Source organism: Camellia sinensis, chromosome 5, assembly GCF_055761805.1.
Source record: "Camellia sinensis isolate YWXY chromosome 5, ASM5576180v1, whole genome shotgun sequence".
Lineage (NCBI taxonomy): Eukaryota > Viridiplantae > Streptophyta > Magnoliopsida > Ericales > Theaceae > Camellia > Camellia sinensis.
The window spans coordinates 7,850,050-7,875,306 of NC_138965.1; the positions used below are offsets into that span (position 1 = coordinate 7,850,050).

General features: G+C 38.5%; 1 protein-coding gene and 1 pseudogene across 2 annotated transcripts in view; one reads left to right on the forward strand and one right to left on the reverse strand.

The window, feature by feature from the left end:
* The first annotated feature begins 5,143 nt into the window (after positions 1–5,143).
* LOC114292564 (pantothenate kinase) overlaps positions 5,144–25,257 on the forward strand; it is a 31,037-nt gene continuing 10,923 nt past the window's right edge. Inside the window, exons 1-7 of one of the 2 annotated variants that reach the window (XM_028236553.2) lie at positions 5,144–5,502; positions 5,870–5,935; positions 8,041–8,107; positions 8,207–8,275; positions 8,617–8,757; positions 17,749–17,877; positions 17,977–18,063. In XM_028236553.2, coding sequence (XP_028092354.2) covers positions 5,333–5,502; positions 5,870–5,935; positions 8,041–8,107; positions 8,207–8,275; positions 8,617–8,757; positions 17,749–17,877; positions 17,977–18,063 — 729 coding nt within the window. In that variant the 5' untranslated portion in view covers positions 5,144–5,332. The remainder of the gene's footprint in view (positions 5,503–5,869; positions 5,936–8,040; positions 8,108–8,206; positions 8,276–8,616; positions 8,758–17,748; positions 17,878–17,976; positions 18,064–25,257) is intronic. The other variant, XR_014329076.1, reaches the window with a different exon arrangement.
* LOC114300911 (small nucleolar RNA U3) lies at positions 10,082–10,268 on the reverse strand (annotated as a pseudogene).

Genomic DNA, 25,257 nt, shown 5'->3' on the forward strand with positions numbered 1-25,257 from the left:
AATTCATGCATGCATTACAAACATCTAATCCTGGCACCATCATGCAATGGAAGCATAGATATACCGGAGGTACAACCATTATGCCCGTCTTCCACTTTGTTTTCTAGTCTTTCAAACCCGTCATCGATGGATTCAGATATTGTAGGCTTGTTATAACCATAGATGGTATATTCTTATACGGGAAATACACTAGTGTGTTACTTGTAGCAACGATTGTCACTACCAATGACAAAGTATTACCTCTTGCATTCGCTGTTGTCGACAGGGAGAGTTTGGAGTCTTAGTCGTTCTTCATTTCAAATATCAAGGAACATATTGTCATGGACCGACAGGGAGTGACTTTGATAGCTGATCGAGCTGAGAGTATTTTAGCTGCTGTGAGGCGGCATTGGCTGAATCCCTCGCTCCAATTTGTTGGATATCATCGGCACTGCTTTCGACATGTTTGTAGTAACTTTAACACTAGGTTCAAAAATAAGGAGCTGAAACAACTTCTATAGAAAGCAGGGAGTGCTCATCAACGACGAAAGTGTAATGGTTACTTAGAACAGATACAGGCTATTAACCAAGATGCCATCAATTGGGTTCACAAGATGAATCCTGTGGAGTGGGCCCTTGCATATGACGGTAGATATCAGTGGGGGGGGTATTGACCAGCAATGATACAAAGTGCTTCAATAGCGTCTTGAAAGGTGCAAGGAACTTACCTATCTCAGCTATAGTTGAATTTACATTTCGGCGGCTCGTAAAATATTTTGACGAGATGGGAGACCAAGCTGAAATAGATGTACGAAATGAGTTCCAACACCCTAGAGAGATGCAAAAAACTATTGAGGATGGCATCGCAAGGGGAAATACTTTCAAGTTGATATCGTATGACAAGTTAGTTTGTAATGTAAACTAAATTGTTCTTATTATGTTGTGAAGTTAAGTACACCTAAAAACGTGAAGTTTACATTAAAAAAAAAAATTCCAAAAAATTGTTCTTGGAAATTCGAAAACCGAGTAAGTTTTGGATTTAAAATTTATAACAACTATTTTAATATACAAATTTTTATTCCAACAATATTTTCATACACTAGTCTTCCAAAACTATTGGGTTAAGTGGTTATCCGTGAGATTTGCAAATTTATTACGAGTGATTTCCAGAAAAAATGTAAATAACAATTAATCTTCCATACCTATGGGATTAAATGGGCGTGCATGGGATTTACAAATTTGTTACGATTGATCTGCGGATGGGTACGTTACGACCAATGTTCGGTTGATGTTGTAAATGTTTCCCAAAATATTACAAATTGAATATTCAAAAGTTAATTTTAAAATAATTCTAAATGACAACAAAAATTCAAATAGTCATACTTTTCAATAAAATACAAATAATTGGTCGTAACAACGAATGATGCATAGCTAAGTGAAACATAACATTGCCTACATAAGCTTCCTTTTTTCACACATTGAGTAGTCAAATCGTGGAGAGACTTGTCAGTATATGCAGATGGATTGTCAAGTCATGTGACTTGGTGCACAGGCGTTGGTTTTCTCGATTTTTTGCTCGATTTTTTTATTACAGTGACAACTCATCTCTTATTGATATATGTGGGATTCTCAATTCAGAAAATCACATGACAACAGTGAATTCACTGATCTACCTTACAGTGAGCATGCCTTTATTTTGTTGGTATATGCAGATGGATTGTCAAGTCATGTGACTTGATGCACATGCATTGCTTTTCTCTGTTTTCTTATTACAGTGACAACTCATCTCTTATTGATATATGTGAGATTGTCAATTCAGAAAGTCACATGGCAACAATGAATTCACTGATTTACCTTATAGTGAGCATGCCCTTATTTTGTCGGTATATGCAGATGAATTCTCAAGTCACGTGACTTGGTACACAGTAGTTGTTTTTCTCTGTTTTTTCATTCTAGTGACAACTCATACCTTGTTCGTATATGTGGGATTGTCATGCAGAGGCATTTATTTTCTATGGTTTTTCCTTCAATGTCTTTCTAAAGTCGTTCATAACCAACTATATAAACGACTAAAGGTGAAGACACAACCTTATAACTCATTTCGCCCTACGAAATTATCATTCATTTGTTTAAAAAAATTAGCATGGCTACACGATTCATGGGAGGAAGTGGGAATCGCAGAGGTGGTAGAAACTTGCAAAGGGTGTTAGTTCACGACGAGGAGGGGGAAGGGAATGTGGCGATGCGGAAGACGAAACAACAATACCTATTTTAGATTATGCTTGTGGTTATCGTGATAGGTTTAGGAAGCGACATTTTTTGATGCCCAAGTATTATCGAGTTCAAGGAGGTTCATGTATGGAGCCATCTGACAATCAAACAGGATATGGTTTATCTGACGCTGCTCGTCTCAAGTGGCCCGCAATATTTATACAGCGGGTACAACTGGAAACCTTAAGTCGTGAAAATCAACTTAAGGTGCCAAAAGCACGTTCTGTTGAGATCCAAAAGGAAGATCCTGATAATGTTGATCGACTATGTGAAATACTACAACGTGAGATTTCTCAAATGCGTCGTAGGTTAGCCCGCAATATGCAACTATACATAGTTAAGAAGGATGCCCAGAAGAATAAAACAGAACCAAATGTTACGGCTATCAAGGGTATCATGGAGGATCCTGAACTTGTCTTTGACGCTGAGCTTTCGAATTATTCAGACTCTGAGATTGCCGATTTAAGCGCAAATTAGGTGTTAATGTCTACACTTTGGTAATATTAGGTCATACATTAATATGTAATGTCTGTGTTAGACTAAGGGGGTGTTTGGTGGGGTTTTTTTGAGCCAACTTATGGCTTCTAGCTTTTAAAAAGTTATTTTGGACTGTTTGGTTAAACTTATTTCAAACAGCTTCTGATTCTAACAACTTATTTTAAGTCAAAAAAGCTGATTCTGAGAAGCTGCTCACCCATTGCTTCTGATTATCAGTTTCTGCTGTGGATATGTTAATTTACAGTTATACTCTTAAATTTTTTTATTTTTTATTTTTTTAAAAATAGAAAAGACCCAAATGAACTATAAAATATTATTATTATTTTTTATGAGAAATGTAGACAAATAGTAAATTATAAAAAATAAAAATTAATTGAAAAAGCTACTTCACAGTTTATTTAACAAACATTACTCAGCAACTTAAATCTATAATCCAACAGCTATACCAAACAGATTAACAGCTTCTGATTAAAGTCATAATCTATAATCTGTTAAGCTATAATCTATAATTTGTTTTAACAGCTACACCAAAGAGCACCTAAGTGTTTCCGTAATGAGTTTGTCAGATTGTCTGCCTAATATTTGTCTGTCTAACTGTTATGTTTATGTATTGTGTGTTCTATTCAGGGTGTCAGGATGTATGTATTGTGTGTTCAGTTCATGGTGTCCAGAATATATTTTTGTGGGAGATTTATGTCTGTTCTACCTATGTAACTGAAAACTGTTACATTTGCAACTTTAGTTATGTTGTTTCATGCCTGTATGAGTATTTAGTAAATTAATGATTTTGTATATTATGTATTAAGTTTTATTACAAAAATGTTGACAAAATTTATTTTAGGAGAAATACACATTCTCTTAACTTGTTCATCTTCTCAATCGTGACAACCAAAAAATGTAACCATTATTCATTGAATATAACAAATAACGTTCTCATTCTTACAAAAAATACACTACTAATTGAATAAAACAAATAACATTTCCATTCATCCATTCATTGCACAACATCAGTTTTATGAAATAAGTGAAACCAATTGAATTATAATAACATCAACTCCAACCCAATATTTACATTACATAAGTTCCTGTTCGTAATCAAAATTAAATTACATACAAGTTACATTACATAGCAAAAAATAGAAAAAGTACCATTCGTATGTAAAAAATACATCACCAAAATTTGAGGTCTTTCTCTTATTCCTTCTTGCTGCAGCTCTCGCGGTGGCCTTTGTCTTCTTGGCCTACTCCGCGGTGCTCTTCGCGTCTCACCCTTCGTCATTGTTCGTCGAACTGCACAGTGTGTGGGTGTGCTTCAGACTGTAGAGCATGTATATCACCTTCTAACCCAAAACAAAGGCGAAAGAATTATTTTTTTTTTTAATGAAAACGGCTAGAAAACGGTTTTACCAAACTGGTTTTCTGAATTACATTATCACCTTCTAACCCAAAACAAAGACGAAAGAATTTTTTTTTTTTTTTAATGAAGACGGCTAGAAAACGGTTTTACTAAACTGGTTTTCTGAATTACATTATCACCTTCTAACCCAAAACAAAGACAAAAGAAAAAATATATATATTTAAATGAAAACGACTATAGTAAAGCCAAAATAAATTTATGAATAACTCCTTTTAGTCCAAAACAAAGACAAAAGAAAAAAAAACAATTTACATGAAAACGGCTTTAGTAAAGTCAAAAAAAATTTATGAATTACATTATCACCTTCTAACCCAAAACAAAGAACAAAAAAAATTTACATGAAAACGGCTTTAGTGAAGCCAAAAAAAATTTCTGAACTACATCTTCTAACCCAAAACAAAGACAAAAGAAAAAAAAAATTTAACATGAGAACAGCTTTAGTAAAGTCAAAAAAATTTTATGAATTACATTATCACAAAAACAATGACAACAGAAAAAAAAATTAAAAAAAATAAAATAAAAAAAAATTTAAATGAACAGTAAAAGCGTGGTTCCAATCCACCCTTATTGTAGTGAACAGTGAAAGCGTGATTCACAATCACGTTTTCTTAAGAAAATAAATATGCACAGTGAAAGCGTGGTTTAGAACCACGTTTTATCCAGAAAATAAAATTTAAATTATATGCACAGTGAAAGCGTGGTTTGGAGCCACGTTTTCTTCAGAAAACAAAATAAGCACAGTAAAAGTATGGTTTGAAATCACGTTTTATGAAGAAAACAAATTTATCTTAAAAGTGTGGTTTACGCTTTCTTAATTAAAAGCGTGATTTGTAATAACTCTTTTATTATTTTACAAATTTTTTGTTTCAATGAAAACCTGATTTGTAATAATACTTTAACTTAATTTAAAAATTCCGCTCAAATTAGACCTAATTTAAAAATTAATATGATAATTTGACTTAATATGAAAAAAGCCTCAAACAAATGTGCCCGTTACCTTGTTTTTTTTTCTTAAACCTTGTAATCGATTGTGTGTACATATGCTGTTAAGGCCAAGATTAAAAGACAATAGAGAAGGCAACATTACATTTTCTTCATCCAAAATAAATTTTGCACCGCGCAGAGGCGGAGTACAGAGAGAGAGAGAGAGACAGAGAGAGAGAGAGAATGGAGAGCTCGGGGGAGATGGTGGCGTTTCCGTTACTGACAACACCAATCGAGTCAAACTACAGGGCATGCACCATCCCATACAGATTCCCGTCTGACAATCCTAAGAACCCTACCCCTACCGAGCTCGCTTGGATTGATCTCTTCCTCAATTCCATCCCTTCTTTCCGGTGCCCCTTTTTACTTTTTCTTTTTTAACTTCAACTTCAACCTCATCCTCATCCATCAAAACAAAACCCAACACTTGTTTTACTTCTTTCTTGGATCTGCCATCCTCTTTTCTCTTTCTTTTCTAAAAACCCTTGTTTATTTTAATATATATATATATATATATATATATATATTTAAAATAAAATATAAAAAAATGGATTTTAGGAATTTTTGTGTTGGGTTTGTGTGTGTTCACTTAGTATTTACCAATAATATTAATATGCACTCATGCAATCATATATGAACATTTTTTTTTGTTGGTTTGAGTTTGAGCTCTTCACATATTTTCACATCATTCATTGGTTATTGGCTGGCTTGTATATGCAGAAAGCGAGCGGAGAGTGATGAAACAGTTCCTGATGCTCATATCAAAGCTGAAAAATTTGCTCAAAGGTGTTCCTTCTCCTTACCAACTTCATTTATGCTAGCAATTTAAAAGTTGATAAAATATCATCACTATCACACAATGTATAAGCCCCCTTTCATCAGCAATGGCTATTGGATGCTTAGGAGTCCTACTTTTTCCTTTTTTACTAGTGAACAGTATTGTCATTGCACTTCTCAATATACTTCACAGTTAATTGAGACTATCACTATACATGCTTGTGGTTGAGCTTGTTCAAGCAACTTGGGGTCTGCTTCTAAGATTTGCTGCACTGCATCATTCATGTCACACCCCGGTTTATAAGCCGGTGGATTATTATTAATTTATGATAATTAGGATGACTGAACCGAATAAAGTTTAGTTCAACGCTCCAGCACATACACCCTCAACTCTCCAGTACATGAAACCTCTCAAACTGCCTAATCTTGGCCTATCTAGCTGCTAAAATAAAAAACCTCCCCTCCCACGCTAACAAGTTGAGCCTCTGAAGTGGCTCTCCTCTCTCTCAAACTCAAAGCTGCAGAACCTTGGTTGCCAGCTCTAACACTACCACACCACAACCTTCGCTCTAGCCAATGCGGACTCCATCAAAGGCTTGTCCACCTTTCCTAGCTCAATCTCAAGCTAATGATTCTTCACTCGAGCTTCCATCTAAGACAAACTTTCTCCAAGCCAGCTCACATCAAATTCATGACATTGAAACTCCACCACAACAACACGAGATGACTAGAGAACTTCAAGAGAAGTCTCCGGAGTGAGATCACAAAATCCTCAAAGCATGTCACAGAATGCCTCCAACAAATAGCGTTTTAGAAACACTACCTCCAAATGCATAAAAGTGGTTGGTCTATGATGAAAAATAGAACTCATCCTGGGCAGTGGGCACATTCTCGCCTCGCACTTCATCAAATAATATCTTGGGATCAAGAACCCGTTCCTTGCCGTAAGATCCTAACAAAGATACACAACCATCATCAAGATGAGTTACAATTTACTCGCCGTCCATGACAGGTAAGCACACTTGGCTACCAACACCAACATCATCACTAGTATACTCTCCAAGAACACAGCCGCTACTCTCACCAAGTAATGAATCGATAGAAACTCCAGAAGTAGGCAAAATAGTCATTTGAGTGTCAACTGAAGACAAGTTGATACTCTCACCAAATAGAGGGACAATGGGAACTCCAATAGTAGGTAAATTGCTGGACTGAGCTCCAACCAAAGGAAAGTGATCGGCCTACTCACCATCACCACTCACCTCAAGTCCAACTAAGCCAACCACAAGACTCCCTAATTGTAGCAGGGGAGGTGCAAAAGGCACTCGATCCTCAGACCACAACACAATATAACATCATAATGTAAACCCAAAGTGTTTGAGGTCTCTCATTGCCACCCTCTCTATCTTTAAGTTTGCCTTGGTCTTCTCCTCCTCCACCTCTGGTGATCCTAGGCACTCGATCCTCAGACCACAACACAATATAACATCATAATGTAAACCCAAAGTGTTTGAGGTCTCTCACTGTCACTCTCTCTATCTCTAAGTTTGCCTTGGTCTTCTCCTCCTCCACCTCCGGTGATCCTAGGCCATTCAAATTCTCTCTTACAGCCCAAAATGAATATACACACCCAGTTCACAAGTGTGCATGACCCCTAGGACATGACTATTTTTCTGATTGTTTTATGTGCCGACTTGTTCGACATGTGATGTGAATGGTAAATGCTGGTTAGCTCATAATGGCACTCATTCGGTTGGTACACAATCTTAAATGATGCTTCACTTGCCCACCAAACTTTTATTAACCTCCGTAATGAACACAATAAAGGGCTCAAACACTTTGCTTGGCCAACTCTGGTGTTGTTGGAAACCTAATGACTATCAGAATATATTCTCTGAACCAAGCCAATGCATTAAATATCCTTCATATTATAAGCACACATACTAAATGATCCAGTTGTGTTTTCTAAGCATTCTAGATGCATAACTGCAGTTTCCAATAATATGGAATGTACTCACCTATGTTTATGAGTGGATACTTTTTCCTTAGACTTGAATACCTTGTCATATTTAACCACTTGACTTCATCATTTCTTTGTTCTTCATCTGCTGAAGGTACACTGAAATATTGGAGGATTTTAAGAAAGATCCTGAAAGTCATGGAGGGCCTCCTGATTGCATAGTAAGCCAAATTCCACCATTTGTCCAAATAACTTGACCCGAATGATGCTCTGTCTTAATTGGTAATATTACCTGAATTCATATCTTTTTTCTGTTCTAGCTTCTCTGCAGGATCCGTGATCAAATCCTTAGAGAAGTGGGTTTCAGAGATATATTCAAGAAAGTTAAGGTAAGCGTAAATTTCATTAAAGGAAGTTAATGTAAGCTTAAATTTCACTCATTGAGTCCTTAATTGTCAGCCCAGCTGTTTTGAAATATTGGGGAGACTATAATCCTGACAAGATAACTATTTTAGGTGGCTTGGGCAAAAGTGTAGGCAGTTTTTGAAAAAAAAGCTTGCCAAATCCATTGTAGTGGAAAAAGTAGTGTTGCTAGAATTTATGGAGGGGTGGATGGGGACAATAGCTGGTTCAAGTGCCCGCTAGTGTCTTTTTCTTTTTCTTTGGATCCAAATCATCTCTCTGAGTTTCCACTCAAAGAATGCTTTCTTTTTGTGATCAAATGAACTAGGATGAAGAAAATACGAAGGCAATATCCTTATTTGAGGATGTTGTTCGTCTGAACGATGCTATTGAGGATGGAGCCAAGCGTGTAGAGAATTTGGTTAGAGGAATATTTGCGGGGAACATATTTGATCTTGGTTCTGCACAGGTATCTTATGCTCTTAGCTGGAAAAGTGTGTGAATTAAGAATATAGAACTTTCTTCTTTCTTTTATATTGGTTTCCATTCCGTCACTTTATTATTTATTACACCCAATATAAGTGGCATATTTAATTTGGAGTTAGCAGTTCATCATACTTCATGAGTAGCTATTTTTTTATTTTTGTTAATTTTTTTAACAGTGTCAGTGTATATTGTTTTGTGCATTCATTCACTTATTTAGAACTCGTACAATTTTTACTGAACTTTCTTGCCCTTGGGTTAGGACTGTAAGTGGAGAAACCAGTTTTTTGGTTGGTTTAGCAACTAGTTTCTTCAAAGTTAATTCAATAAAGAAAATAAACTATGCTTCAAAGATCATTTGTTAAATGAGCTGAGTTTGTGTTAGTACTAGCTTGACTTGGCTTGGCTCAGCCGACAAACAAAACAGAATTTGACTTGTGATTGGGGTTTAAGATACAAATATGATGAATTAATTGGTATATTACATGTGCGTTAAAAAAAGTAAGTGTAATAATGTACTTCAATGAAGGACAAGTGCAAAGAACACTCTCTGATAAATAGTGAGTCCAAATTTTTAACACATGGAAAATCAATGAAAAGTAAGCTTTAGAGACTGATTGCAATTGGTTTTTGTGCCTGGAAGGATGGTAGAATTTTGGACTTTGGATGGTTAGTAATTATGTATTAAAAAGTGTTAGAATTTACCTACACCTACCACCACCTACTACCACACCTACTACACCTACCACCAATTTACCCTCACCTACTCCTCACCTACTACCCAAACCCTCTCCTATATAATGAGCCACTCTGATTTGTAATATAACACATCAATAAACATCAATCAATAATACATAAATTGTTACATGGTATCAGAGCCATAAGATTTAGGCCTATACTCATTTCTTTCCGGCAGGCAGCCGGCCGGCAACCTTGCCTTCGCTGCCTGCTGGAGTTTTTTCAACACATACCAGAAACTCTTCTTTTTGATTCGGCTCCTGAGGATTTCAATAGATCTGCGACTCATCTTCTTCGCAGCAACCAATCCATCATCTCCACCACGCCCGCATCTTCTACGACTTCCAGCGCCGCCGCTTCGCCCTCGCAGTCCTCGGCAAGAACGGTTGCTTCGTCGAAGGCGTTCTCCACCTCTCGTCAAGCTCGACTCCCAAGACCTTCTCCAGATCGGCGACACGGAGTTCTACTTTCTCCTCCCTGTTCGGAGCATCCTTGGCGGCTCGCTCGGGCCTCGCCACCATGGCGCCGTGGCAGCGGCGCACCACCACCACCATCTGCCCCACCGTTGACCTGGACCGAGACCACCGCACGACCATCCCTGCCAGTTGACACAAGCAGAGCACGATCCTCTACTGCTCTGCAACGTCCGAGACGAACCAACAGGAGCTGTTAATCACGCTCTGCTCATGCGGTCCTGATTCATCGACCAGACTTTGGTTCCTGTCTCCTTCGCACTCAAGGATACAGATGAACTTTGGTTCCTGATTCTCTCTCTCACACAATATGAGAATGAAAATAAAAATTTATTGTTTTGGTTTAAAATCGGCCTCGGTTTGGGTTTCACACCACCGCCCAAAATTGTTTTTTTATTATAAAGCTTCTTGTGCACTCATTGTTCCCACTTTTGTTATTTTATATATATATATATATATATCTTTTTATTATATTATATTAAAAAAAAAAAAAAAAAAAAAAAAAAACCACCCACGTGGGCTTGTCCTCTTTCACCTCTATTATTTTTATTTATTTTTTTTTCTAAAACCTTTTTTTTTTTAATCTTTTTCAAATACCCATTTTTATTTTATTCTATACTCCACATTCTCCTCATTCTTTTCCCCACTCCAATATATTATACTAGCCTTAATTGATTCCACTGATTTCCCCCACTTCATTTTATTTTTTATTATTATTATTATTATTATTATTATTATTATTATTATTATTTTATTTAAAAAAACAAAACAAAAAAAAAAAAAAAAAAAAACATTCATTCCAGTTTAATTTTTCTGCTCCGTCTTGTCCCTTCACGCCATTCGGATTTGCACAATACACTCATTTTATTCATATCGGGATCCACCCCGATCCACATTTTACACAAAAAAAAAAAAAAAAAAAAAAAAAACAACAACAACAACAACAACAAAAAAAAAAAAATACACAAAAACAACCACAGCTTTGTTTTCTTTTCTGCAGACGGCCACCCACCGACCTACTCTGCCGCCGGTCTCTTCTTTTTGCCTCCGTCCTGGGCGGTCCTTGACGGTGCGGCCTCCGTGTTTCCCACGCCGCCGAGCACGTTCACTCCCCCCTGCTCCTCTACTACAGTATATGGCGGCCCTCCAAATCGGAACATCACGGTGGCCTTCCGCTTCAGCTCCTTGTTTTCTGCCTTTAGCACACTGATCTCTGCTCGCGCATCCTTATACATGCGTTGGAGCAGAGCCAGCTGGGAGTTTAACTGCTGCACCTCATTTGTCCTACTCTGCAGCCGGTTCGACAAGTTTGTGACCGCCGTCATGCTTTCCACACATGTCTTCAAAGTATACTGGTTGGCCTCCACATCCGACTGCACTGCCATTCTTTGCTCCACCGACCGCATCGGAAAGTTCAAAGGAGCAAACTCCGGGGCGCTTGGTTGAGTTTCCAGTGCCACCGCACCAGTTCTCTCTCTCGTTGACTCGTTGAGGTCGGGAAAGAGGGTGAGCACCCCGCGGGAAGACGATGAAGCCATTCTCTCAGAAAACAGAGTGTTACAGAATCTCTTTCAGAGGTTTTTCGCAGCTTTTCTCTGCCTCAGCCTCAGCATCAACCTTGGTTAAATAGCCAAGGCAGCCACGCGCATCGCGCGCCTCTTACCACCAGCCGACAAATGGGCACGCAAGCCAAGGCGCCCACGTGCCTCGCCATCATGTCCGGCACACCTTTTGATGAATTGGGCACGCCTTTTGATGGCACGCCTTTTTATGGATTGGGCACGCCTTTTGATGGCACGCCTTTTGAAAATTGGGCGCACCTTTTGAGGATGCGATTTTTTAAGGGGTCCGACAAGACTCTGTAAACTGTCCCGACATTGATTCCGGTTAGCTCCTTCATGGGTCCGACAAGACTCTGTAAACTGTCCCGACATTGATTCCGGTTAGCTCCTTTAAGGGTCCGACAAGACTCTGTAAACTGTCCCGACATTGATTCCGGTTAGCTCTTTCATGGGTCCGACAAGACTCTGTAAACTGTCCCGACATTGATTCCGGTTAGTTTCTACAAGGGTCCGACAAGACTCTGTAAACTGTCCCGACATTGATTCCGGTTAGTTTCTACAAGGGTCCAGCAAGACTCCCATAAACTGTCTTCTACAACGGTCCGACATGACCCCATAAACTGTCTTCTACAACGGTCCGACATGACCCCATAAACTGTCTTCTACATCGGTATGACACCCCCATACAGTGTCATCTACAACGTTATGACACCCCCATACAGTGTCCTCTACAACGTTATGACACCGCCATACAGTGTCCTCTACACCGTTATGACACCGCCATACAGTGTCCTCTACACCGTTATGACACCACCATACAGTGTCTTCACCAATGGTCTGACACGACCATACAGTGTCTCCTATCCTCTTTTATTTTTTATGTATTTTCTTGTTTTGTTCCTCTCTTCAAACTCAAGTTGGTTAGTTTCTATCCTCCTTGAGTTTGCGGGGGGCTGTTAGAATTTACCTACACCTACCACCACCTACTACCACACCTACTACACCTACCACCAATTTACCCTCACCTACTCCTCACCTACTACCCAAACCCTCTCCTATATAATGAGCCACTCTGATTTGTAATATAACACATCAATAAACATCAATCAATAATACATAAATTTTTACAAAAAGTATACATGTTGAGTTTATTTCAAATAGGAAAAAGGAGTTTTGTTGCTTTTTAGGTGCTGTGAACATTACCTGAGAACAATAATTTTTGCAGATTGAGGCTTCCTTTGTGTGCTATTGTTGTTGGATTGTGTTAAACTTGATTACGCTTGTCCATCAGGCTTATTGGAGGTAAATGAAGGGTACCAAGTGTTGGGTCTTGTGGACCTTGATAAGTATGGTGTACTGAGTCCTAGGTCCAATGGGGGTTTGGGGGGGCTCTCCCAAGGCTTCCTTTGTCAATTTCATGTTGCTTTCGGGTTGTCCTAATTTCTATGCCTATAAATAAATTGGGGAAAGAGTTGTAATTGTTTTCTTGTCATAGTAAAAACAGCAATAGTCGTGGCGCAACCCTATTTTGGGGTAAACCACATAAATCTTTGTGTTTCTTGTGTGTGGTTTCTTCGATTCATTTATTTTTCTTATTTGCTATTTTGTGTCTCACCGATCCTAGTTAGGAAGAGTCGATTTCCTAACACTAAGATCTTGTTTATGCTGTTAAGGGTTTAAAATTGTAGGAAATTGAAAATAATGAGAAAGAAGAAGAAAAAGAGTTATGGAGCACACCTAAATTTCCGTAGGCATCATACCTAGAGTTAGAATTACCTCACAAAATCACAAAAGAGTTTCATATAAGTCATAAATTTTTTAAATCATGTTCTCTATTGAATTAAAAGCATTACATTGTTTTATAAATACTTGAACTCCTAATTCCAAAATAATTGTTTTATGACTTCAAAGTAACTAAGGACTTAGACTTCTAAAATCTTGTAAACATACTAAAAACCATATGTGAAGATCTAAAACCATATTTTTGACCCATGACCCCTGGGTGACCGTTACAACCTATGTCCAAATTTTTTTTGAAACTTCCAAAATACTCCTAAACTAACGTATTAGACATTAAGGCCTCGTTTGGGGAGTAACTATTTTAGCCAAAAAGTCACTATAAGTTGTCACATCACTCTCCCTATTTTTCTGCTCATCTTTTCGTAAAAAATCAAAAAAGTTACTAAAATAGCCTATTCTCAAAGGAGGCCTAAAAAATATATAGAAAATTGACTAAAATCAATTCCTAACCTAAATAGTCGTAAGACTCAACTAAGCCCTATGAAGCACGGGTACTCCAAAAATGGTGCCGTACGAGTACCGAGTACTTACTGGGTGCGAGTACGTGTACTGGTACGGCGGTATGCGTACCAGGTACGCTGAATGCATGCCGGGGACAACACATACCTTTGGGTACGTCGTGGGTACGACATGGGTACGACGAGTTTTTTTTTTTTTTGTTAGCTGCTAGAATTTATTGCAGCCTTTATTATTCTTCTTTCAATTTTGAAAATATCAAGTAATTTATTTCCAATATCATTTACCCATGAGTCATGGTTTTACTCTCTTTTGCATCTTGTTTTTTTTTTTTTTGATAAATAAATTTTATAATCACAGCATCAAGAAGATGCTAAAAGAATACAAAACGAACCCCGCAAAACAGGGACCTAACCAACTAAATCATTAAAAAAATTTAAGATAAGAAATAAATCTGGATTCACCCTTCTCAACACCCAGCTGTACAAAACCCCTAAAAATTGAGACTTAAAACATGTAACCAATTGAGCACTTCCTTGAAAAATCCGACGATTCTGCTCCAGCCAAAGCAACCACATCAAACACAAAGGAGCTAAAGCCCAAGTCTTCCGCCGCCGCTTCCCAACTCAGCCACCCCCCCAACAACGAAGAACCTCCTTGACCTGCTTCGGCTGAATCCACACCACTCCAAACAAAGAGAAAATAAGCACCCACAAATGAGAAGCAAATGGACAATGAATCAGCAAATGGTCCACTATTTCTGCATCCGCACAACACATGTAACACCAATTAACCAAAGTATGATGCCGGCAGATCAAATTGTTAATGGTCAAGACCCTACCAAAAGTTGTTGTCCACGCAAAGAAAGCCCCTTTTGATGGAACACCAGGGACCCACACAGAACACCAAGGGAACTCCCCAAACCAAAACATCCTCCCCTTCTCGCCCAACCTAAACCCCATGTAACAAGGCCAACAAATCCATCAACTGCCCAACCTCTCAATCTTGCGTATATCGACAAAGTACAATATCCCAAACCAACCCCTCATCCCCTCTAGCCAAATAAGACGCCACCAGCGCATCAGGATCCACCACCAAACAGCAGATCAAAGGAAAACGCTCTAGAAGGGAACCTCCCTACACCACTTATCCTTCCAAAACCGCACCTGAGCTCCATTGCCCACCCGAAACTGGACTCTATCCCAAAACTGGACCCTACCCAGCTAAATCCACTTCCACAACCCACACCCAAAAGAACCCCCCACCACCCTAGTACACCATTCTCCTCTCCCCAACCCATACTTGGAAGCCACTACCCTGCGCCACAAGTGATCCCATTCCTGGGAAAACCTCCATAGCCACTTACCCAACAAAGCCAAATTAAACCTACACAACATACACACCCCCAAATTAATTGGGAGCAGGTCTGTTGCATCTTGTTTTAAACAATCAAAAAAGAAAAAGAAAGAATTATATAACTTTTTAGACAAATTATTCTCTTTTTAGTTTTAATATTGAAATTTTGATTTATATTTTGGATGTTTACCTATAAATTAAAAATAAATAAATAAATAAAAATAAATAAATTGATGTACCCCAGCTGTACCTGTACCTGTACCCTACTTTTTAAAGAATTTTCCGTAAGGGCATACCCGTATCCGTACTTGCACCCATGCTTCATAGACTAAGCCTAAAAACTTGATTATACATGTTTTAATTGGGTAAGTGATATCTTGATTATTTACAACTTTTGTTGCTTCCTTGAATTTACTTCCTTTTATGGTTTGCATAAAAAATGATGTAGGATGACTGCAATACACGCTCTCATACTAGTAGTGAGCCTCAAGTTTATATATGATTGTAGTGCCGATTTTATTTGTAGCGGAAAGATGCGCAAAAGTGTAGGGTTGTTTAGGGGTTTTATTGGGTAAAAATGTGTGTGTGTGGGGGGGGGGGGGGGGGGGGCGCTGGGGGGATTCCTTTTATTTTCCTGCTATAGCTCTGTTTGAACTTCCATTAGAGAATTGTCATTCTTTATTTATTTTATTTTATTTTTTCTGGGTAGAGAGTTATCATTCTTACTAATGAAATACATGTTTAAGCAAATGGAACTTTCACCATTCGCTTAATATGAAATGAGGGGGGAAGAAAGTTGTTTGCTTGACATAAACTCAATTATTCTGTTTTTAACTGGCAAATTGGCATTCTAATTCAATTTACATGTCTGCTGCACATTGGCACTCTCATCAGCATTTGGTGAAGTGCATGGTTATTTTGATTTCATTTTCAGTGTTGCTGGGCCAGCAAATTTTGTGGGTGATTTTTCCCTAGGGAAAGGTGGCCTGTTGAATTGTAATTGCTTTTTGCCTGAGTGATTGGTTTCTGAATATCGTGTCACCCACACCCAATAGTTTTAAAGTTCATGTGAACTTTAAAAAAGCTTTTATATTATTTTTTGGCATTACCAGTATATAATACTTACCATTCTAACTGTTTGTTTGCGGGGGTGTGAAATGAGCCAAACTAGCTAGATGCTCAAGCTTGGCTTGACTAAACATAAACTGTAAGCTAGCTTAAGCATGCTAAAAATCTAACCGTCTTGGTTTGGATTGGAAGCGGTAATTACGAGTGGTATGAGTTTTGGTGCTGTTCAGGGGCTGTGAACAATAGCATGAGAATAGTATTTGTGTTTATTTTGGTTTATCTTGATTTGCATGATTGGTTGGTGCACAGGTTAGGCTTGCCTAGAGTGGTTTAATGAGTGAAACAAAGGTTGGACAGATCTGAATTAAGCTTTGAAAGGCTTAAAATTGCAAGAGAAGAAGAAAAAACTCTAGGCCTCGAACCTAGATTTCCAAATGCATCATCACACTTACTCTAGAATTGCACTACAAAGTCCCATAAAAACATAAAGGTTTTATAAATTCTCTATACGATGTTGTCTATTGAATTAAAAGCATCACATATCTTTATATATAATCTTTAGGAAAACTCCTAATTCCAGAAGAACTATTACTCCGGTGTGCAGAAACTAAGGACTTTGACTCCAAAAAACCATATAAACCTCCTAAAACCATATTTGAAGATCCAATACCATAAGACCCGTGGGTGGCTCTTACAATCTATGACCAGACAATTTTGACCAGTCAAATGGTATCTTAAGGAATAGGACAGGTAACATGCCAGCATTGTTACTTATCTGAAAATAGCTGTAACATGTTAAGATTGATTCATATATTCTCCTCTGCTTCTGCTTCTTGACATTCTTGTTATTTTATTTTGGTCATCTCAGAAAACTCTGTTGAAGACCTCTATTTTAACCTATATCTTAAAGGGGGATGCACCAATAAATCCCAAATTAATAACTTATATACTGTTTAGTCCTAAAAGTTTTCTTATAGACTGAAAGGTCCCATTACAATGTTTCAAACATCAGATTAATGTTTCGAACAATAGATTTCGAACATCAGATTAATGTTTCGAACATTAGATTCCAAACATCAGATTAATGTTTCGAACATTAGATTGATGTGCAAATGGGACTAAATGGAGCATAAGAAAACTTTTAGGACTAAATGGTTCAACTTTTCAGAAACTAGGACTTATGGGTAAATTTTCCTATCTTAAATGACTAGAAACAATCTTTGTCATCTTTTTGAAGGCATCATTATGTAATGTTTGTTGAAAATCTTTTTGAAAAATTGTCTTTCTACAGTACCATTTCACCCAGATCTGCATCAGGATACAAGTGGATTTTCAAAAGTAATATCTATTTTGAAGAACCCAAAAATCATCTCTTGCAATGAAAGTGTTTAATGTAGTTCTTAAGTGATTGTTATTAATTTTTATCTGTAGTGCAAAATATTATGGGGATATGTTTAATGACAGTTTCAATATCACTTTATTTTATTGAAATTTTTCCCGCCCCTCTTTTATCTATTCTTGAAGCTTGCAGAGTTGTTCTCAAAGGATGGAATGTCCTTTTTGGCTAGTTGTCAAAATCTTGTCCCTCGACCATGGGTGATTGATGATTTGGATGCTTTTATATTAAAATGGGGCAGAAAATCTTGGAAAAAGGCAAGCTCCATATGCAAGTTGTTTTTAACTATGACTGTCATTTAAAAAGAAATATGTTTTTTTTGCCTACACTAACCAGCTCATTTTTTTTGGTGGTAGGTTGTCATTTTTGTTGACAATTCTGGTGCAGATACGATTTTGGGTATATTGCCATTTGCAAGAGAGTTACTACGACGTGGAACGCAGGTTTGCTTCCAAAACCTTTTATTTTCCTGCCATGCAGCTAATGTATCTGTTTGAACTTCCTTAGAGAATTGTCATTCTTTATTTATCTATTTATTTATTTATTTTCTGGGCAGAGAGTTATCATTCTTATGTTTAAGCAAATGGAACTTTTACTGTTTGCTTAATATGAAAATGAGGGGAGGGAAAAGTTGTTTGCTTGACATAAACTTAATTATTCTGTTTTTAACTGGTAAATTGGCATTCTAATTCAATTTACATGTCTGCTGCACATTGGCACTCTCATCAGCATTTGTCGAAGAGCATGGTTATTTTCATTTCTTTTTCAGTGTTGCTGGGCCAGCAAATTTTGTGGGTAATTTTTCCCTAGGGAAATCAGCATTTGTCGAATTGCATGGTTATTTTCATTTCTTTTTCAGTGTTGCTGGGCCAGCAAATTTTGTGGGTAATTTTTCCCTAGGGAAAGGTGGCCTATTGAATTGTAATTGTTTTTGGCCTGAGTGATTGGTTTCTGCATATCGTGTCACCCAATAGTTTTAAAGTTCACATGAACTTTTACAAAGCTTTTATATTATTTTTTGGCATTACCAATATATAATACTTACCATTCTAACTGTTTGTTTGCTTGGGTGTGAAATGAGCCAAACTGGCTAGATGCTCAAGCTTGGCTTGACTTGACTAAACATAAACTATAATCTAGCTTAGCTTGCTAAAAATCTAGCCATCATATCCTTAGTCACCTAATCTATGTGACCTGGGTGATGGATGATGCTCTAATTTGTGGATCAGTGAAGTGGCATGAAAACAAATCAAATCTGTGGTCCACGGACCCGTCGATTCTTGTCGTCAAATCAATCAGATTCTATTTTGAACTATCATTTACTGACACGTTTAAGATACCCCAAAATGCACCTTCTACCTTCCAAGAACTCTAGCATGAAGATTTGAACCCATAATTATTAAAATGTGACTGATGCACTCCTGTAGGTAGATAGACCATTCTTCCATTTGAGATCTTATCTCAAGTATTTTTAATTTATCCCATCTCAAATGCATTTCCTTTGTATGAAGTTATTAACAGCAGAAATGGTTACTTTTCAAAAGTTATTGATGTATTTAAAATAAAATAAAATAAAAATTATGTTAAAATGTACCAAAACCTACCACCACACCTACTCTACCCACTTCACCTACTCCACCTACTACTCCACCTACTACATACCTACCTCCTTTAATCTTCTATATATAGGACTCATTGTAAACACAATATACATCAATCAATATATACATAATTGATTCTCTCTCTCTTTCCCTATACAGTAATTCTAACATGGTATCAGAGCAAGGTTAAGAACCTAGTATTTTCGCTTCACCGGCGGGCGGCAGCCTCGCCTTGGCCGCCCGCTGGACCTCTCATCTTCCAACTAATACAACTCCTCCTCTCTCTCTTTTTCTCTCGGTGTGCAGGGGAGGGAGAACAACCCCACAACACACAAGCTTCCTCCCTCTTGCTAGTTTTATGTTCAACAGACCCAACACACCATGCCCTGATGCACAACACACATATCACACATACCGCATGTTCGGCTTTGTCGGCATCCCCGTCACCTCCCTCGCCAACCGCGCCGTCGCTCTCGGCATCTGATTCATCGCCTTCCACAACGAGCAGTCCGCCGGTTACGCCGCCTCCGCCTACGGCTTCCTCACTGGCCATCCCGGCATCCTCCTCGCCATCAACGGCTGACCTATGTGATGGCTCTCTTTGTTGCAGTTGTAATGGTGGGTTCGGTTGAGTCATCAAGGTATGATGAGTTGTTTCAGCAACAAGACCGTCGGTGGTGGTGATGATGCCTTCAACACCTTCTTCAGTAAAGGCGGCTGCCGGAAAACCAAACGCTCCAAACGCTGGGGCAAAGATGGTCTGTTTTCCTGAAAGCTTCTCCTATATGGGTTTCACTGATGTGAACACTGTTAAGATTGGAGAACCTCTTGATGGACCAATCATGAAAGGGTATTGCTCTCTTGCAAGGGAGTCAAAACTTTGGTTGTCACTAGGAGGATTCCAAGAAAGAGTATCTGATGATGAGCACCTGCGTAACACCCATGTTTTAATAGATGATGTTGGCAATATCAGGAGCACTTATTCAAAACTACACATGTTTGATGTGGATATTCCTGGAGGTGCAGTATACAAAGCGAGCAGCTTTACAGAACCAGGGAAGGATATTGTTGCAGCAGACAGCCCGTTAGGACGTGTGGGCCTGACAGTTTGCTATGATATGAGATTCCCAGGGCTTTATATTCATCTCATATTTCCACTTTCAAACCCACAATCCTTTGTTTTTAATCAACCCACTATCTCTCTCTCTGGTCCCTTTTTCTCTCTCTCTACTCAAGGATCCACCACTTTGTCCACTTTCCAACCCCTTCCTTCACCTTTTGCACTCCACTCACCATATATCTACCGATTCAGGGGACAAAGCATATATATCTTTTATTATTATAATATATTACCCACACTATTATCCTTCACTCACCCTATATCTACTGATTCATCAATATATATATATATATAATGATTTTTCACAAACCTTTATTTTATTTTATTTTTATTTTTTCTATCTTTCTTTTTCATCAATACTTCCATATTCTACAACTCAGTTGGTGAGTATCATCATTTTTCCATTCTCTTATTATTTTATTTTATTTTTATTCCAATACCAAAAAAAAAAAAAAAAAATCCATTCACAACCAACTCGTTTTCATTTCACAAACTTGTCATTTCTTCATGCCGGGATCAACCCCGATCACCATTTTACACAAAAAAAAAAAAAAAAAAAAAAAAAAAAAAAAACACACACAAGATCATCATTACAACAACAACAGATTTGTTTTCTTTTCGGCAGACGGCCACCCACCGACCTACTCTGCCGCCGGTCTCTTCTTTTTGCCTCCGTCCTGGGCGGTCCTTGACGGTGCTGCCTCTGTGCTTCCTAATCCACCAAGCACATTCACTCCCCCCTGCTCCTCCACTGCAGCATATGGCGGACCTCCAAATCGGAACATCACGGTGGCCTTCCGCTTCAGCTCCTTATTTTCCGCCTTTAGCACACTTATCTCTGCTCGCGCATCCTTATACATGCGTTGGAGCAGAGCCAGCTGGGAGTTTAACTGCTGCACCTCATTTGTCTTACTCTGCAGCCGGTGCGACAAGTTTGTGACCGCAGTCATGGTTTCCACACATGACTTCAATGTATACTGATTGGCCTCCACATCCGATTGCACTGCCATTCTTTGCTCCACAGACCGCATCGGAAAGTTCAACGGCGCAAAAACAGAGGCGTTTGGTTGAGGTTCCAGGGCAACCGCACCAGTTATCTCTCTTGTGGACTCGTTGAGGTCGGAAAAAAGAGTGAGCAGACCACGGGAAGAAGAGGCCATGTTCTGGGTAGCTGGACGGGAAGAAGAGGCCATGTTTTTTGGGTTGCTGAGTGTTTCAGCGAAGCAGCGATTTCCGACTGGTACTTTCAGAGAAGGATTGGTTACAGAGTGTTTACAGAGTATTTCAGAATGCAAATGTTCGGCGGTTTCAGACTGGTTTGCACAGCCTCCGCCTCAACCTTGGTTAAATAGCCAAGGCAGACACGTGCATCATGCGTCGCTCGGCGCTCGACGACAACATGGGCGCTCCTTTTGATGGCACGCCTTTTGATGGCACGCCTTTTTATGAATTGGGCACGCCTTTTGATGGCACGCCTTTTGAAAGATTGGGCACACCTTTTGAGGGTGCGACTTTTTAGGGGTCCGACAAGACTCTGTAAACTGTCCCGACATTGATTCCGGTTAGCTCCTTCATGGGTCCGACAAGACTCTGTAAACTGTCCCGACATTGATTCCGGTTAGTTTCTACAAGGGTCCAGTAAGACTCCGTAAACTGTCACAACATTGTCTGCTACAACGGTCCGACATGACCCCATAAACTGTCGTCTACATCGGTCTGCCATAACCATACAGTCTTCTACAACGGTCTGACACGACCATACAGTATCTCCTATCCTCTTTTATTTTATGTATTCGTCTATTTTCTTGTTTTGTTAGTCTCTCCAAACTCAAGTTGGTTAGTTCCTATCCCCCTTGAGTTTGCGGGGGGCTGTTAAAATGTACCAAAACCTACCACCACACCTACTCTACCCACTTCACCTACTCCACCTACTACTCCACCTACTACATACCTACCTCCTTTAATCTTCTATATATAGGACTCATTGTAAACACAATATACATCAATCAATATATACATAATTGATTCTCTCTCTCTTTCCCTATACAGTAATTCTAACAAATTATTTTTATACATATGCTTGCTTTTCTGTTAAAATGATCAAGTTCAGGTCAAGCCGGCTTTTCAGAGCAATAAGTTTTCTTTTTCCAAGTCCTGAAACTCAAAATCCGCAGTATTATTGGCCTTTCACTTTGAAATAAAGTAATGATTGTGTAGTCAGAATGGATTAGAAACATGAATTCATTCCATCACCTGTCTCATTTCTTTTTTGAAAGAACTAGACCTGTCACGTCGAAGTGTGACATGGGGTATGCTGTGAGTTAAGACAATTGCTACAATGAATTTGATTAGAGATTTTCTACATCTCTGACTCATTATTCTCATAAAAGTAGGCTTTTATTGGCCACAAGTTTTACAGACCATGAGAAAGCCTTTTCTAGATAATGTATTCCATACTCTACTATAGCATGCCCATAGACTTAAATATATTTGCCTTTTTTACCATACCCGCTAGGGGTGTGCACGGGTTGGTTCAGCCCGGGTTTACCCTTAATCCGGCAACCGAACTGACATTATTGAGTTATGAAATTCCTCAGCCATTATCGACTGATCTATCATTCGAAATCGACCAAATGAAAATAGTTGGTTTTTTGGTTGAATCGGTCAATTTCGAATATTTAACAGAGAAGGGAGGTAAAGGAAAAAAATTGAAAAAAACAGAATCATAGATAGATACAGATATGCGCAAATCAAATGTAAAAATAAATAAATTACAGATCTGAAAGTGGAAGAAAAAAATAGTGAAAATGGGGAGAAGGGGAAGATTCGCCATGCAATCGCCACGGCCACTACTCATCACTCCTGCCATTGCCATTGCCATTGCCGCTGCCGCTATCGGTGGCAACTATTTTTGTCTGTTACCATCGAAGAAGGGAAGAACGAATACAGAATAGAAAAGAAGAAAAAGACGAATAAATGAGAGAGATTGAAATAGAGAGCATGTCTTTGAACATCAAAGCAAGGGAGACGAACAATCACTTTCTGTGTTGATTTTAGGGTTTTTGAATTTTTGAAATAAGAATATCAAAGAACATATGAGAAAGAGAGTGGGGGGGGGGGGTTGAAAGAGAAGTGGAGACGAGAGGATTAGGGTTAGAGAGGGGGAGATGAGAGGGTCAGAATGGGAGAGCGCGGGAGGGTTAGAGAGAGAGGAGCATATAACAATGCATTAATGGAGAGGAAATGAGTTGCAGAAATTGAGGAAATCCTTGGATAGACAAACATTGAAAAAGAATAATTTTTGAAAGAGTAAAAGTCAGTCTAATATTTATGGAAGAGTGCAGGCTTTTGTTTATGAAAAATGATGATAACTAAGGACAATAGAAAAACAACACGTGGCTACAAAAAAATATAAATATATCGGTTTGGTTGGTTTCAACAGGTCTGATATGATCAGATCTGCACTCCAAACCGGAAACCGAAAATTATTAAATCTTTCAACCACAGCCGACCAAGATGATTTTTGAAACTGCCCGCAGCTGTCTGGGTTCAGACAGGCCAGTTGGGTGGGTCAGGTTTTGTGGGCCTGTGCACAACCCTAATACCGCAAGGTCATTTGATCTAGGGGTGTTCACGGGTCTGTTCAGCTCGGGTTTATCCTTTACCCATCAACCGAACCAACACCTTCGGATTAAGAAATCAGTGATCTGTGGTCAACCGAAGTGTGGTTCGAAATCAACTGAATTAAAGAGGATGGTTTGATGGTCGGTTCGGTCAATTTCGAAAATCTAAGTAGGGGTGAAATTTTTGTGTAAAATGTTGAATTGAACTCATACTCATACATATACATATACACACATACATCTATGATAGTGTCACTACCAACACCATCGCCATCGCTATCGTAATCGTAGATCGTTGCCATTGTTAGCTACCTCATCTCCACTGCAACCATCACCATCAAAAAAAGTGAAGCACATATGAGGGAGAAATGAGTTTGTCTCTCAAAGAAAGAGATGAAAAATGAGAGAAAGAGAGGCCAGAGACGAGAGTGAAGAGAGAGAAGAAGAGATTCTTTGACTTTTGGTCTACCTAGGGTTTATGAGAGAAGAAAAACGAGAAATAAATCTGTGAAGACAATAAAGAGAGAGAGAGAGTCATAATTTTTGGTCTTTCTAGGGTTTATGAGAGAAGAAAAGAGGGAGGGGGGGGGAACAGACAAGAGTAAAGAGGGAATGACTTTTCAATTTTTAGTCTTCCTAGATTTATGAGAGACATAAAGTAAGAGATATCTATGTCTTTGGAAAGTGAAGTCTGTCTTTGGCAGACCACTATGCATACTCCCAAGGCAAATATATAAATATTATATACTCATTATTTTTTCGGTCGGGCCGGGTTTAAATATGGAAAATCCGTTGCCGACTGTGAATCTGCGAAATTCAGTGCAGAAGAACTGCAGCCAACTGTTCTTCTCTTCGAAACTGTTCGTGGCAGCCCGGGTCAGTACGGGTCGGACAGTTTGGGTGGGTATTCGATTCATATGAACAGCCCTAATTTGATCCAAGCACATGATTGCCCAAGGTAAGATTGTTTCAAGTGAAGTTGAACACCCAATCTAAAGTTAGTCTGTTGTGTCTATTGAAGAAGCTCTAGCTGAGTTTCCTAAATCATGTTCCTGTGCTGAACTTGAGCTATTTGGCTCAATTTTTTATGCCTATTTGTTTTATTTCCAAAACCCACACTTGATCAGAGATAAACGCAACACATGAAGCAACGTGGAGTTTCAGATGGTAATATTATTGTTTTAGTAAAAGATGTTAATGAAATTCTTCTTTCTTTAATTTTTTTCTTTTTAATTTTTTAATTTTTTAATTTTTTTTGTGAGTATTTTTGGGCTAGGGAACTTGGAGTTTTTA